Consider the following 16,457-nt stretch of genomic DNA (forward strand, 5'->3'; position numbering starts at 1 on the left):
GACCTTGTAGGTCTATTTAAAATGTTTAAAATATAAATCTCAAATTCCTCCACAAATTTTTGAAAGTTGAAGTTTTTGTTATCAAAAAGTTATAACGTTTCAGTAAAGAAGGAAACAATACTTTTTGGTTAATTTAACACTCTAGATTCTTTCAAACAACAAATATTCCATACTCCTTTTTGTTGGACCAAATAAATCAAATTAGACTGTATAAACATCGTTTATATCATTCTTAAAGTGTAATAAGACAGTTCAAATTTATTCTCTGATATTTTTCGTTACAATTCACATACTTATTTTATTCACGGTGACATACTAACTGAGACAAAAATTCAACAATGGTACGTGTGGGTCTGCCAGACATTCCTTTACGAAGGTATGGATAATCTTTTCCATTAGAAACCATAATGCCATAATTATCCAAATGTAGCCAGTCACCACAAGGTACAAACTCGTTAAGGAAAGCAGCAACTTTGCAGGCCTCTCCACATCTGGGCTTCCCACCTTTTCCATACGTCTTCACATCGACATTATGATGATTGCTCACTAGCTTTGTGAAATGGTCCCACAACGGAAACCGCCAAACTCTGTCTCCTGTGTGCATCGAGGCAGCTAGCATATATTCCCACAACGCCTCTGAGTTACTGAATACGCCACTGGCTGACTGACCAAGCGAGTGTTTCATGTCATTTGTCATTGTCCCTACGTCGACAATAAATCTTGGCCAGAAGTTCTGAGCATAGACCAGTGCATCCGCAAGACAGAGTCTACCAGCCGTATCTGTAGACTCGATTTTAATACTTTTGCCATTCATAGCTTTTACAATGTCTCCAGGGCGCATAGCTGCGCATCCGGGCATGTTTTCGCACAGTGGAATCAAAGCTCTGACATTGATAGGTAGCTGAAGACCGGCCACTGCACGACAAGCAGCTAAGACGCAGGCAGCCCCTCCCATATCGCCACGCATAAACCTCTGTTTATTACAAGGTTTCAAACATAATCCTCCACTGTTGTATGTTATTCCTTTTCCGATCAAAACCACCGGTCTTTCATCTCGGGAGGCACCGTAATAACTGAGTTCAAGAAATATTGGTGGTTCGCACGATCCCTGCGCTACTGCCAGAAACGCGTACATCTTCTGGGTTTCAGCCCATCCTCGAACTTTAACCTCTACATTGACTCCGGATTTACACAAAACTTCGACTGCATTTTGAGCGAAAGATGTAGGTGTCATTAAATTTGCCGGGGTGTCCATGAGCTGCCTTGATAAATTTTGAGCTGCAGCTTTCTGTAGCCCAATTTGCCAACCGGTCCAGTCACAATCATCATACAGTTCTAACTGAGGAATATATAGTTGATTCTTCTTCATTTTCTTCTCTTGGTATAACCATACCCCAAGTGCTGCACCTTCTGCGGCAGATTCAGCGTGCCCGAAACTTTCTACGTAGACCCTTTTGACTGACATTTTTTGGAGAGCTTTACATCCTGTGGAAGATGCTATTCTTATGGCTTCTTTACCTTCATCCATCTGCTCGAATACGTCATAACCTTGGCACTCACGTCCTAGTCCGACTACGGCAACCATAGCAAATTCATCATCAATATTGTAAAAGACGCGAACCTCCCCTTGTTTTGCCGGGGGACCAGCATACTTCAACAACTCGTATAATCTATGGCACACCATGGTATCGTATCGTTCACCGGTTGGGGTCAACTTTCCTGGATCGTAGAGGTCATCTGGATTTGTGTATAGTCCAACAACTAAACCTTTATGGTAATTAGTTTTGCAAGGATCTTCTGCGGCCTTTTTGACACAGGCTGGTCCATTATCTGCGAATGTTCTTCTTAGCGATGAAAATCTTGGCGTCAGTAGATTTCTTATGACTCGTATGGGTAAAGCCATGTCATCTATCAACTAATTATTGGGTTACTCACAATTTACTACAGTTTAAGACATTTTTGCAAAGAAAAATCGAAATAAGTTGGTGTTTATTTATTGGTTCCTTTGGCAATTCACATTTTGTTTCACAATTCGAGATTATTTTTAATGTGTCAAACTATTTAACCCAACATATTATACAGGATCATGAATTATCACGTCAAATGAGAATTTTTGGGTAGTGTCAAGACTTGAAACTATCAACCCTATTCACGAAAGTTTGTTAAAGAAAATTAAATGAATATTAAAATTGAAATTGTTTGATAGAAATCTAACACATGCTCTCGGAAATAATGTGCCGTTTCGAAGAATATTTGATTCAACATTTCATTTCATGAGTTTTAGACAGGATGTGAAAGTTTTTGGGATTTGAGAATTGAACTGAAGGTTGACGTGAGTGATTTGCTCCACTCACTTTCAATACAAAACAAGTGCGATAGGAAGACTTAACAGATTGTCTTTGGTCTGGATTCCTGGCCATACTGGCCTGGAAGGCAATGAGGCTACTGACTCCCTTGCAAAGGTGGGTGCTGCAAGCAGCTTCATCGGACCAGAGCCTGTCATTGACATCACTTTAGGCTTTGCCAAACAAAGATTGAATACCTGGATGGCAAGAAGATTCATGGACTTCTGGCAGAATCTTCCAGGATTGGCTCACTCCAATATGTTTATTCACCACTCGAAGCTTTTGATACCAAACAGTTGATGAACAACAGTAGGAACTACGATGCCTTCTTACAGGTTACTGTCATTTGAATCATCATATGCAGAGACTCGGACTGCCGGAAGATAGTGTATGTCGCCTCTGTTTGGAAAATGATGAAACAGCAGAGCACATACTTTGTGCCTGCCCTGCTGGGGACCAAATTAGGTTTTTAAAGTTTGGCAGAGCCTTACTAATCGGATTCATAAGAAGCTGGGTTTATTTGGTCTAGTGTGAATAGGTATGGCCACTATAAACCCTTGCGGGTTGCAGTAGAAGGTCGAATAGACCCACTCACTTTGGACCTAACCTAACCTAACCCTTGATGCAGACTTATGCAACGCTAACATCAAGCATCACTGTTTTCCACAGTTTCAAACGACTTTTTTCAATGCAAAACAAGTGCGGTTTTTTGAGATTATTTTTGTTTTGTTATATAGATTTGTTTGAGTTGAAAAATGAATACCTATATATTTCATTTGAAGTATTTCTGGAGTGAGATATAATTAGATTGGACGGGCAATATTTTTCGATACCACAGACTTGTATTTCAGGTGGAAGACGTTTGAATTTTCATAATTCATTTGAATAATTGAAATGAATCTCACAAGCCTCAACCCATAAAAAATTCTCTAATCGCTTCACTATACTCTAATTTGAACATTTTTTAATAAACAAAATATTTAAAATGTTAACTACAATTACAATCGATAATAAATTAATAGTACCATCTGCTTCAGTAACAATCAGTTATCAATAATGAAAGAAAAATTACCTCAAACCTATACCTTCTCATCAACAATGAAGAAAATCAAGTAGTTTTCATAAGAGAGCTCTAAAACAACGCATTTTAAACTTATCATTTCAACCTTTTTCTTTAAAAAATTATTTAAATACTTAAAAAAGAGGAATGAAATAATGCATTCAACATTTAAAGGGATTTGTTTCTATTCCACCATTTGGCAACATCGGTTAAGCGAATAAAGGACAATGAATCTGATACAGGTATGAGACAAATGCATTCAACATTTAAAGGGATTTGTTTCTATTTCACCATTTGGCAACATCGATTAAGCGAATAAAGGACAATGAATCTGATACAGGTATGAGACAAATGACAGATGACATATTTCAGAGGCGTGCTGTTCTGTTTACTTATGTTCTGAGTTCCGAGACATTCTGTGATATATGACATTTTGTGCACCTAACCTGTCTTCCTCTATATAAATAAATAACAAAACAACTGTTTGTTTATGTGGCTTGTGGAGGTGGTATTGAACTATAATTTATATTTTGCCTTAATTGTTGATTTATAAATATAATTTTCCTTTTTAAAGTAGAATATCTAGGTACGTATAAATTATTTCAACTTACCAATTACCATATTACCAATATGTGAATTGGAAACAATTCCCTTTAAAAATTAAAACCCAACATTTGAAACATCAATTTGAATACTTTTCGAAGTGAATTTGAAAAACTCATGAATTAAACTCAACTTTATTTTGTTCAAACTTGCATTCATAATCCAAATGCATAACCCAAATTGGGGACATTCCCCATTGCAATTTTTGAAACCTTGGAAACGACCCACTTAGTTCCAGATACCGCCAGAAAGTTAGTATTTTCAATTCAGTATCATGAATAAATTAAAGTTTTATTTGTAATTCCAATCAGTTTTACCAACTTTGTTGTAAGTAATTTTAGACCTACGCCTGTTCCTTAGCTACTCTGAAGCTGGGAACTCGAATTTGTCCATTCGTTTTGAAACATGTAGAACCTTCTGATATACCCTGCCCACCCAAACATCTAGCATGCACAGGAATATCTTGCGACAGTTAGAATTTGGCTCCCGAGGATTGGAAGGGAAAAATTTCAACCTCACATTACGTCATTTTTACATACATTGCACTGGGGATCACACAAAAGTTTTGGAAATGACGTCAATACACAAAAAAGAACGTGCTTGTGACTACATACTTTGAAGCAATAATATGTACCTGATTAAGCAGTGTATCATTTCAGTCATGATTTTTTTTTGTATTGACGATTGATTCAGGACTACTATAACAAAGAATTGAATTTTCTACAATGAAAGTAATAGTGAATATCTCTATCCTTCTTTAGTTGTTGAATCAGTGTTCTCTATTCAATAGCCAGTCCATATCAACTTAAATCTAATTCCTTCATAACATTCAATCATTCCTAACCTCAAAATGAATTATTTGTTTATAATTTTTTAATTAAATAAGTGTTTAGGCAAATAATAAATATGTCTGTTATAGATCGAGTGAGAATTTTAGTTTTGGGAGACTCAGGCGTTGGAAAAACATCCTTCGTTCATTTAGCTGCTCACAATGAACCGTTAAGGTCGCCTAGTTGGACGGTAGGCTGTTCTGTTGAGGTAAAATTACACGAGTACAAAGAAGGTACCAAGGAACAAAAAACGTTCTTTGTTGAATTTTGGGATATTGGAGGGAGTCACACTCATAGGAATGCTAGATCAGTATTTTATTACCCTTGCCATGGAGCTATCTTGGTTCATGATCTGACTAATCGAAAATCTGAACAGAATTTACACAAATGGGTCCAAGAAATAAGCTACAGACATAGAGAGAGGGAAGACTCCAATCCATCAATTACCGGGTCCAATCCTTCCAGTATTGTTGTAGATGATTTCGATCAAGAAAGCTTTATTGGGAACCCTACTTTACCATACATCGTAATCGGGACAAAATTAGATCAAGCCGATAGAAAGTCTCGAGTAGATGTTATCGCCAGTCATTTGAGGTGTGATGAAATTGTCATGGACTGTAGGCAATCAAGGTATTTGGCTGCAGGTACATCAAATGCTGTGAAGTTATCCAGATTTTATGACAAAGTAATTGAAACAAGATCTAAAGCTCATAAGGACTCTTTCACAGAGAGGTTTGGGGATCCCCTTTCGCCTTTTTTGTCTACCAAGTTTTATTCTCCTCACCAGGATTAGAATTTTATATACCTTCTATTTATTGATTATTATGGGTGGCATTGATGTTGACAATTTTATTAATTCAATCATAAATAAACTTTATATTATGTTGGTGTTTTATTTTTCAAAAGAAACATTCAGAAAATGAATATTCTTACTGTCTGAAATGTATTTTTATCCATAAATTCACTAGAGATGATTCAGTTATTCAATAGCACAATTTTACTGTAGTATTATGACAAGAAATATCAAGGTTCAAAGTATTTTCTTAACTAGCTTTTGACAAAATTCAAATAATTTCTGGCACCATCCCAACCTGGCCTAATGCCACATAATGTAATGCATATGTTTTCTCTATGAATTAATGAAACTTGTGAACCTATATATATGCAGGCTGACCAAATATTCAGTATCACACTAAAGTTCGCAACATATGAAAGTTTTTTATTATCACATATAGTTAAAAGTTGACTTAGCAGTCGTTTGTGATATCACATTGTATTTGGTTAAATTTTTGAGAAAGAGCCGTGGAACATAAAAAGACTGAGAATTGAGTATCTCGTGATAATCAAATTATCGAAATTCTCAGGAATATCGATTGGAGCAATTTTTCATCGATATTATCATTAAAAAATTACTACAAAAATAAATGGCCGTATTTAAAATTTCAAAGTTAGGAGTGCCCTCCCTCTGCACAAAATTTTATGATCATATTCTCATAGTACAATGAAAGTGATAATAGCAAAGTGTAAACATATTCTTTGATAAAAAGGATAGGTAAATTGAATTTTGAACTTTTCGGGTTTTCATGTATATTTAAGGAACTCAAAAAGTAAGAGCCGATTTTTTGATGTCATTCAATAGGACCTACCTGAAAATAGGAAGCTTTGTCTCATTTTAACCAACTTTCTATATCTTGCAGCTCATGAGATCCCCATGCATAGAAACGAGTTCAAATAGCCCCCTTTACAATAGTGTTTCACTTTTAGCACAACCCTGTATATTTCGTATGCCTACCCTTTATCGATATTTGGCCGTTGCGACGCCGACGCATCTACACCCGCCGCGCCGCCAATCGACGAACCGGTCAGCTGTTCGTTTTATAAACATTCATTATTTCTGTTTGTTTTAATTTATGATCAAATAATATTTTAGCTATGAAAAGACAAAATGTGCGAACCTTATCTTTGGTCGTGTGTACATTCACTTATCTTCTAATTGGAGCTGCCGTGTTCGATGCCCTTGAATCCAAAGAGGAGGCAAAACGGGATTCGTTGCTCAAAGGTAAATAAAATGCTACATATACAGGCTGATCCGAATAAGAGCTGTCCCGTTGGTAACTTTTGGATATAGAAATTGTTTAATTGGCAAACCAGTAGCATCTTTTACGCTCATCAAGATGTAAATAACAATTGCATACTAATTTGATTATGGCTCTGATGTGTAAAAGCAATTTGGTGACCGATCATCACCGTTTCTGTGGCATTCAGAATGTCTCACTCGCAGTGATTCTTAAATGTTTGATGATTTTGGTTGTTTTATTTTGTCAACAAATTATCATTCATTGATGCAGAAAAATGTGAAAAGCTCTGTAGATAAACAAAAACCGTTCTTCAAGAACATGCTAAATTGTACCCAGATCGAATCCTGCTAGACCAACGATATCCTCTGAAGGATTATGGAAAATTTCGAAATAATGGGTGTTTCGGCTAGAACAGGAGTATTGTTGATGGGAGACGCTTATTTAGGATGTATTCTACGCAAAAAGTTCCAGTTTTACCTTTTACAATTAATATTGCCATAACATTTGAATTTTAATTATTTACATAATAATGAATGAGTATGCATATTAAAGAAGATATTAGGTATGAGCAAAAATTATGATGTCGTTCTCTTCTGTGTTCAACACATATACATGTTCGATACATTTTCGCCATTTTTCAGAATCAATATTTTTAAAGGAATCCTTGCACTATTCTTGCAACAAATCCCTTTACTTGAAGTTCAATAGGATTAAGTTCGCAATGGTAAGTGAGCAGACGCAGAATAAAAATATTTCGTTTCTGTTGACTACATATTCCATGAAACGAGCTTTATTTGAACATATTATGGACAATGTTTTTTTGTTGAAGCCACTCAATGATATCCGGTTTCTCCCTTGCATTACTTGGTATTCTTTCAACTTTTCTGTAATGATAACTTGCATTATCAATCACAATCTGGTCTGACCCCTCTAGACCTGTACGTTAAGAAGGTTGCGTTAATGGCCATGTTACGACTGCGCACGGCTGGTGTAAACCTCGAAATAGGAATGGGTCAATTGAAGCTAAGCCTATGGCTAGAAGCGCTTACTGCTCAACCTCTGCTGCAGGCAAACAGCGATGTAATTGAACCCATGTTTGTGTTTAATAAACCCTACGCATATATACAGACGGCTCAAAAAACCAAAGAAGGCTCGGGATGTGGAGTGTACTCCAATCGCTAAGCCTAAGGATTGAGTGGGGAATGGGAAAAAATACCAGCGTGGTCCAAACAGAACTGGCTGGTATCTCCATCGTCACAAAAGGAATAACCAAGAAAAGAATTTCTGGCAAAAACATAACGATTTGCACTGATAGCAGACAAGCCCTATTAGCATTGAACTGACAACGTGTTACCTCAGGGCTAGTACTAAAGTGCCACCAAGATTTAGCCAAAGCCTCGGTAGATAATAACATTATCCTGAGGTGGTTTAAAAGGCGCGACAGGAGTAAAGGTAATCGCATTGACAACTCTTTAGCCAAGGAAGCGGCTGGACTAAGAATTTTAGGACCCAGTGGCAGCTACGGCCTGATGACTTCGACAATTTCGGAACTAGCTAAACGTCACACTCATGCTCAATCCCTAAAGAGATGGTATTAAATCAAAGGATGCAATCTTACCAGGACCACCCTGGGCGACCCTGGAAAGCTGGCGCGCTGGCGATAACCAGGAAAAATCTACGCTTAACAGTAGGATTTCTGACTGACCACAGTCAATTGAGGAAACACCTCCACAGTATGAAGCTAGTAAACACACCCCTATGCAGCATGTGTGAACAGGAAGATGAAACTGTCAGGCATGTCCTATTCGAATGTCTGGAGTTATCGTCAATAAGAGAGTGTGTGTTCGGCGAGTCTTGGCCTACACCTGCCGATATAAAGGGGATGTCTCCCAAAGACCTGTCCACCTTCCTGGAAAGGACAGGATGGACAATGACCTAGGAGTACAACTCCTTGGGAGGATGTACAATAGTGGCCTGAATGCTGTGGGCCTACACTCACCATCCCTACTCTACAGATATAGATCAATCACAATCACAGAGTTAGATGGAATGAGGTGTAATATTTGTTCAAAATTTTCTTCAAAAACATCGCCGTTTCACGTCTTCATGGTAATCGTCAGAGTGCTTTGACTCAAACATCAAAAAGATTTGTTATATCGAGTCATACAACAAAATTGAATGTTTAAAATAAATACTACATTTTTCACATTTCAACCGCCTCAATTATGTATGCCTATGAAACAGCTACCTGAAAATGATTCATCACTCCGCTGCTTAAGGGAATATACCCTAATATATATTACTAAGGCAATTAATCGCCTTTTCAGTATCATCGAATGCCCTGAAGAAGAAATATAACATATCTGAAGATGACTATCGGATGATTGAACTAGTCATTATTGAATACAAACCGCACAAAGCAGGCCCCCAATGGAAGTTTGCTGGAGCATTCTACTTTGCCACTGTAGTTCTGGCCATGATCGGATATGGACATTCAACACCCGTAACTTCAGGAGGAAAAGCGTTCTGCATCGGATATGCAGTGGTGAGTACAAAATAATTATTAAAGAGGGAAAATGAATATTGTTTTTTCCAAAAAGAGGCCTGCAGCCAGTCAGGCTCTTTATCCGTTCCAATAAATTTCTACAGGGGCATAATTTTTATCTTAAATAATCCCATGGATTATTTAAATAATGTAAATAGCCCAACAACGTTCATTTTGAAGACACAAATTTATTAGAGCTGATAGAAATCTTGCAAGAAAATGAAAACAAAAATGAAACGGGAATTGATGAAATTTCAGTAAAAATTTTAAATAACCTTCCCGATTCCGCTTTGAATACACTGGTGATGGCTATAAATGAATCCTTTTCCCTTGGAAATTTTCCTCAGTGTCTAAAAACAGCTCTTGTAATTCAAATAACTTCAGACCCATCTCCATGCTCTCAACACTCTCAAAAATTATAGAAAAAATGGTGAAAAAAGGATATCAGTTTTTCTTTATAAATACAATATATTAACCAACTTTGGCTTTCAGAAGGCAAAAGGCATAAATGATGCAATCTTTTCCTTTCTTGAACATGTCTACATACATCTCAACAATGGTGAGGTCGTGGCTGCAGTATTCTGCGATTTTTCCAAAGCTTTTGATTGTCTAAATCTTGAACTTCTTTTGCAAAAGTTGAACTACTATGGCTTTAGAGGAGTGTGTAATGACTGGTTCAGGTCTTACTTAAGTGACAGAAAACAGTATGATCAAACGATAAACTATCACTCACTATATAAGGATATCTTATAGGGCGTTCCACAAGGATCAGTACTGGTTCCGATTTCCTTATTTATGTAAATGACCTTGTTACTCTCTCAATTCAAGAAATTTTTACAATATTTGCGGATGATACCACGCTCCTTTGGCATGAAAAAAAATACTTCCAATATGAAAGAAACTATCTCTAGTGATTTAGAAATTGGGAAAAAATGGTGTAACGCAAACTAATTGTGCTTTAATATTAAAAAAACAAATTTACTCATCTTCAGCTGTAATATTAACAATTTATACTTGAATGAACAAATTCTTGAGAATAAAAACCAATCCAAATTCCTAGGAATCTTCATGGATAACAAATTTGATCAACACATTTGTTGGCATCAGGGTGTTATGCACTTCAAACAGTTTCAAATGAACTGAGTTCATCTACAACAAAAATAGCATATCATTCCCTGATTGAGTCCCGCCTGAGATATGCTTTCTGGGGATTTTGCAGTCAACAAATTTTTCATTCAGTGTTTGTTTTGCAAAAGCGAGCGGTTAGATATTTATGCAAGGTGGGGGTGCGTGAGTAATTCAGACCATTATTTTTGAGAGAAAAAATTCTCACTGTTACTTGTATTTTCATACTTGAAACTGTTTGCCTGATTTACAAAAAACATAATATGGTTGGAACTCCAAAACATACAAATTTCATAGCCCGGCAAGTAACTGAAAATAAAATACATCTTCCTGCTTCAAAAACAAGCCAGAAAAAGTACTCTTTAATTTATGAAAATAAAAAGCTGTATAATCACATACCTTACGAAATTAGGAAGAAAAAAGCTATAAAAAGTTCAGAAATCTTGTTAAAGATGCCCTTGCAACTAAAGCGTACTACACTTGATGAATATTACAATGGAACTTAGATGTGATTTAATATAGGTGTTTTTTTTGTTGTTTATATTGACACCTATAATTCAAATTATATTTTATACTGGGATATATCTTATTTTATTGCCATGACATGTTAACTTATGTTCAAATTGTGTATATTTGTTATTTATATTTTTTGAAAGGAACTATACAAACTATTTTGTCTACAAACTTTGTTTTTGAATAGTTTCTTCTCTTTTATTATTTGAAGTGCTATATATACCAGATTTTTTAACAATAAGATTGTATTTTCTTGCACAATAAAGTATATGTCTATCTATCTATAGTTTCATAGTTGTCTGTCATTATGTGATCATATCATTAACTTTTTGCCCTAGAAAATATTCAAATTAACCGTGATTAATGATATATTTGATTTCTTTCAAGGTTGGAATACCCCTGGGACTAGTGATGTTCCAGAGTATTGGTGAACGTTTGAACAAATTTGCTTCAATTGTCATTAGGCAGATCAAAAAATATCTGAGTTGCCAGAAAATTGAAGCTACAGAAATGAACCTGATGTTCGCGACTGGAATGTTATCTTCCATAATCATAACCACAGGAGCGGCAGTTTTTTCGCGCTACGAAGGATGGACCTACTTTGACAGTTTCTACTACTGTTTTGTTACTTTAACCACAATTGGATTTGGGGATTACGTTGCTTTGCAAGTAGGTAGTTAGTTTCTGTGAGAAATTATACTGTTAGGTATCCCACTTTCGTGTTTTATAATAATGCTGATTTTTTTCAGAATGACAATGCTTTGATTGAGAGGCCAGGTTATGTAGCGTTGAGTTTGGTATTCATTTTATTTGGATTAGCGGTTGTGGCAGCAAGCATCAATCTTCTGGTGCTTAGATTTATGACAATGTGAGCCTTATTTTTATTTACTTGAAAAATAATCCTTTCTTTTTTACTCTAGTTGTCTTTTTTTTATCAAAAACTGCACCTCCCGATTTGATCTCCATAAACTTTATTTGAAAAAATATAATCACAACATGTTTCTCTAGCACAGTAGCTTTTTCAAATGAATACTTCAAATTATTCTTACATTAATATTTATATACTACAAATAACCATAATTGAGACTACCTCCAAAAAATTACCTGAACCTCTACCTAAGGTACCTGTTGAATTCTGATTACCTGAAGCATATTACCTCACATCTACATCAATAATAATTCTTTCTCGGATTTTAAGAAAACAAGTTCAATAATGGTGATCTATTCAAATCCAGTTGGTCATTAATTAGAATGTTTGAATTTTTAAGTTTATTAATTTCCATTGCTTCCAAATGATTCAGTTTCAAACCTTTATTTTAATTGAGCAAAATTTCGAACTCTTTGTTAAAGATATGATTTTTTTCTAGAAGATGATTTGAATATGATGAATTTGTTTTCTTATTCACATAGCTTGTATGATGTTCCTGGTTTCGATTCCTTAAATGTTCTGCCCGTTTGACCAATATATACCTTAGGACACGTTCCACACTTTAATTTATATACACCTGATTTCTCGAATTTGGATGTCTGGTCTTTATTATTTTTAACTAACTTTCCCAGCATATTACTTGTTCTATATGCAATTTCAATATCTCGTTTCCTCAAAGATGAAGCCACTTTTTCCGTTGGTTGTCCAAAATACGTTAAAGCTCTATAATTTTGATTATCTACCTTATCAATAGGAAAAACGTCTCAAATCGCTTTTGCATAGACTTTCTTGGCAATTATTTTGTTAATTAATTCGTCTTTAAACCCATTGTTATCCGCAATTTGCTTGATGATATTAAGTTCCTTATTGAAATTATCTATTGAAAGAGGAACATTGACTAATCTGTGAATCATGCTATTATAAGCTGCTACTTTGTGTTGATAAGGATGGGTAGAATCGTAATGTATGGTAATATCCGTATAGGACGGTTTGTGATCAATTATGGTTACCTGTAGTATATAAATATTAATGTAAGAATAATTTGAAGTACTCATACAGTTGAAAAAGCTACTGTGCTAGCCATAATAAACTCACTCACTTTGGACCTAACCTAGCAAAACATGTTGTGATTATATTTTTTCAAATAAAGTTTGTGAAGATCAAATCGTGAGGTGTAGTTTTTGAAATTACTATGGATCTTCATCAAGTAACGGCCGAATCAATCAGAAAACTAGTTGTCTTTCATGAAATGTTCAAAAAGTTCTTTTGATCGATTAATAATAATGATAAGGTGATACGGCACTCCTACGGTATTGACGGAACAAATGTGTTGTCATATACTCAAGGGGAATTACTCATTCTCCAACCTCAGGCTGATACAATTTCAGGGAGTGGCGAATATTGTTCAAAATAAGGAGAAAAAACAGATGATATGTTGAAATTTTCTCTTCGAACCATACTGACTCTACCCAGACCGCTATTCAAATGGTTGACCTGATTTATGTAGTTCTTTGTCGGATGATACACTCATCTTCTCTCAAACCTTGATATCCTACCGTCTGTATTACAACAGAAATCCTGATTGGACAAATGCGTCTCTTAGGAAACGTGATTCTTGTACTAAACGATCATTCAACTCACGGTATTGTTGCCGCTACGCTTCGGAAAAAGGGCCTGACTGCAAATTTTGTGTTACAACAGTAAACACAGAATAAAGGGTTCAGGGTACAGTATAAGCTGTTCTACCTGATGTACTTACCTGTGAAATTGATTTGCATGTCATGTCATGCGCGTTTTGCCGTGGTCTTCCTTGGTTACAATCTCCAAATGTTTCAAATGCAACTACGGCAGTCATCTTCAGTAGCGTGGTCGAACTACTCTTCTTGACATATCAACTGATAGAAATTTTTAATACTAACTGTTAGACAAGACGACAAAACCTATATATGTAGTAGCAATAATCAAGCACGTTATTAAATCAAAGAATCACAAAGTTAACTTTTCAGTTTCGAATTCAATGCCGATTTGAAAATAAAATTTTCAAGTTTTCAATTCAAACGTTTTTTGTATAATAAAAAAAAACGTGATCAAAAGTATAAAAGCTATTCATCAATTATCAAACACAGATTGTTCGTTTTATTCAATCTACAAACAATAGCATTGTCTACTACGATCATATACATTATAATATATGGACTGGTCGTGACGTCACTTTTACATATATTCCACCTGTGGATCACACAACGTCTTGGCCACCGCGTCACAGCAAAATGTGAAGTTAAGTGTGCGAGTGACGTAAATACCAGGACGTGAATCTCTTCTTATATTTTTAGTTATTGGAGCCCGTATTTATTGTTTTCCAAACCAGTAAAATTGTCAAACCTGAAGAAAATTTCAACTAATATTAGGTTTCAGCAAGAAGGGGTATCTCTTTACTGTGACAAGTTGGTTTAAAAGTGACTAGATGTCAATTAACCAAACTAGTGGATAAGTAAACGTGATCCCTTAGAATGACCTACTGCACAACCTGATACAACACCCCGAGATTTTTCTGAGGATTGGTAAAATCTAAAGTTCACGTAACACAACTGCAGTCTACTCCAGAGCTCGTGAGGGGCTTCCAGAAACATTCCATAAATTGTAAACAAACTTCATTGTCAGGAAGTGAATGTTGACCAATTTGAACATTTACAGAGATGAACTGAAGTGAGTTTGAAATACATTCTTTCTTGAAATTATGAAATTTATCGTTTGTCTGTGAATCCCTAAAACTAACATAAAACTACTAATTACTCGGGAATGGCTTATCCGATTTTCAACAATGAAATATTGGATAGAGAATCGAAATACCTATCAAACGAGCTATCACAAGACCCTCTTTCTATTAAAAAAAAGCTAGTAGCGCCCTCTCGGTGACGAGTGATGAAACACTATTGTCTTTCTTATCAAAAAGTACTGAAAATGATACCTTTTTACTTTTTACGTAAATTTTGGCCGAAATTTTAGAGAGTGGGGGGACTATTTAGGTCCGCACTTATAATAATAAATAGTTAGTGAGTGAGATGATGAAAAAATCAAACATTGCCGAGTTAAACTGGATGGACGACTATATACTATTATATTTCTTTCATTTCCTGAAATGAAAACTGTATCGACTATAATCATTACTGTTTATTGACAGGAATGCTGAAGACATCCGACGCGAAGACCAAGATCTCCAGTCCTCTTCTCACCACGTTCTAACGCTAGATGGAGAAGTAATGGCTGTGAATGGGAAGCTGCTAGCAGGCCATGGCTTTATTGGCTTAGAGGGAGAGATAGATCGGATGTCCGTCTGTTCTTGCAACTGTTTGGGTTTGAATCATGCAGAAAATGAAGAGTTACTGTTGGATGGCAGTTACCACCCATCACAGACTGTCCTCAACTCCAGTTTGAAGATAAAGAGGGCTTCTGTGTGACATCGCCGGTATCAAAATTCTGAAATATCTGTGGAGTTCACAGCTGGATCAAATTCCTCTTCCTTTGTTGACAACATGATCTGATAATGATTTTCCATGGAAGTAATTGTTGTGTTCCCTCAAATAATTTTTGGGATGGAAATTGTTGAGTTGTCGAAGAAATAAAGGAAAAACTCAAAGGTTTCAGAAATGTTTTTTATTATTCATATTTTTCCATGGGAAATTAAGATTTCAATTATTATGACCTCAAAACTTAGAATGAAGGTGACATAATAAAGTCGCCAGTGAAAAAGAGAGATACTTCAAATGTCATGCCAGTTCATTGGTGATTACTTTTATGGCTTAACGTTTTCATGTAGGTTCAGTTATTGTGTATGTTGTCAAATTTCAGTAAATGATAAATCCAAATTCCCAAGAATTTTGCAGATAGTATATCTCAATCCTATCGAACTTTTACATTCCTCAGTTCGTGATATCATATCTCCGCAACAACATGGATTTACGTCCAACAGATCCACCATAACAAATTTAATTGTATCAACCCAAAATGTTAGTGATGTCCAAGATAATCGTGGTCAAGTTGATGTGATATATACTGATTTTGCTAAAGCATTTGATCGACTTAATCACATGATCCTTCTACAAAAACTCCACCAATTTGGCTTCCATAATTCAGCAGTACTTTTCATTAAATCCTACTTACTTCAACGCAAACAGTTTGTATCTTATAACAGCTACAATTCTTTTTATTACCATCCTTCATCTGGAGTACCTCAGGGGTCAAATCTCGGACCACTTCTGTTCATTATTATTCTTTATTATGACATTAATGACCTCAGTAATTATGTCGATTGTAATTTTTTGCAGATGATTTAAAAATATATTCACCTGTTGAAACTATCGAAGACTGTAATACATTGCAATGACAGTTAGAAAATATTCAGACTTAGTCTGAAGTTAACAAGTTCAACG

At 35.6% G+C, this 16,457-nt stretch overlaps 3 protein-coding genes across 3 annotated transcripts; 2 read left to right on the plus strand and 1 right to left on the minus strand.

The window, feature by feature from the left end:
- Positions 1-206: 206 nt before the first annotated feature.
- LOC111503410 (cytosol aminopeptidase) lies at positions 207-2,023 on the minus strand. Its single transcript, XM_074182125.1, has one exon. It carries the CDS (start codon positions 1,901-1,903, stop codon positions 299-301), a length of 1,605 nt encoding a protein of 534 aa, XP_074038226.1. The 5' UTR covers positions 1,904-2,023; the 3' UTR covers positions 207-298.
- Positions 2,024-4,814: 2,791 nt separating this feature from the next.
- Positions 4,815-5,720, plus strand: LOC111503411 (rab-like protein 3). Its single transcript, XM_023157706.2, has one exon. It carries the CDS (start codon positions 4,915-4,917, stop codon positions 5,629-5,631), a length of 717 nt encoding a protein of 238 aa, XP_023013474.1. The 5' UTR covers positions 4,815-4,914; the 3' UTR covers positions 5,632-5,720.
- An 893-nt stretch (positions 5,721-6,613) lies between these two features.
- Task7 (TWIK-related acid-sensitive K[+] channel 7) lies at positions 6,614-15,675 on the plus strand. Its single transcript, XM_074182803.1, has 5 exons — positions 6,614-6,897; positions 9,244-9,461; positions 11,487-11,768; positions 11,849-11,967; positions 15,209-15,675. Exons 1-5 carry the CDS (start codon positions 6,771-6,773, stop codon positions 15,483-15,485), a joined length of 1,023 nt encoding a protein of 340 aa, XP_074038904.1. The 5' UTR covers positions 6,614-6,770; the 3' UTR covers positions 15,486-15,675.
- Positions 15,676-16,457: the final 782 nt, after the last annotated feature.

This window comes from Leptinotarsa decemlineata, unplaced genomic scaffold, assembly GCF_025532065.1.
Source record: "Leptinotarsa decemlineata unplaced genomic scaffold, Ldec_3_MD MMD2_tig00026328_RagTag_RagTag, whole genome shotgun sequence".
NCBI lineage: Eukaryota > Metazoa > Arthropoda > Insecta > Coleoptera > Chrysomelidae > Leptinotarsa > Leptinotarsa decemlineata.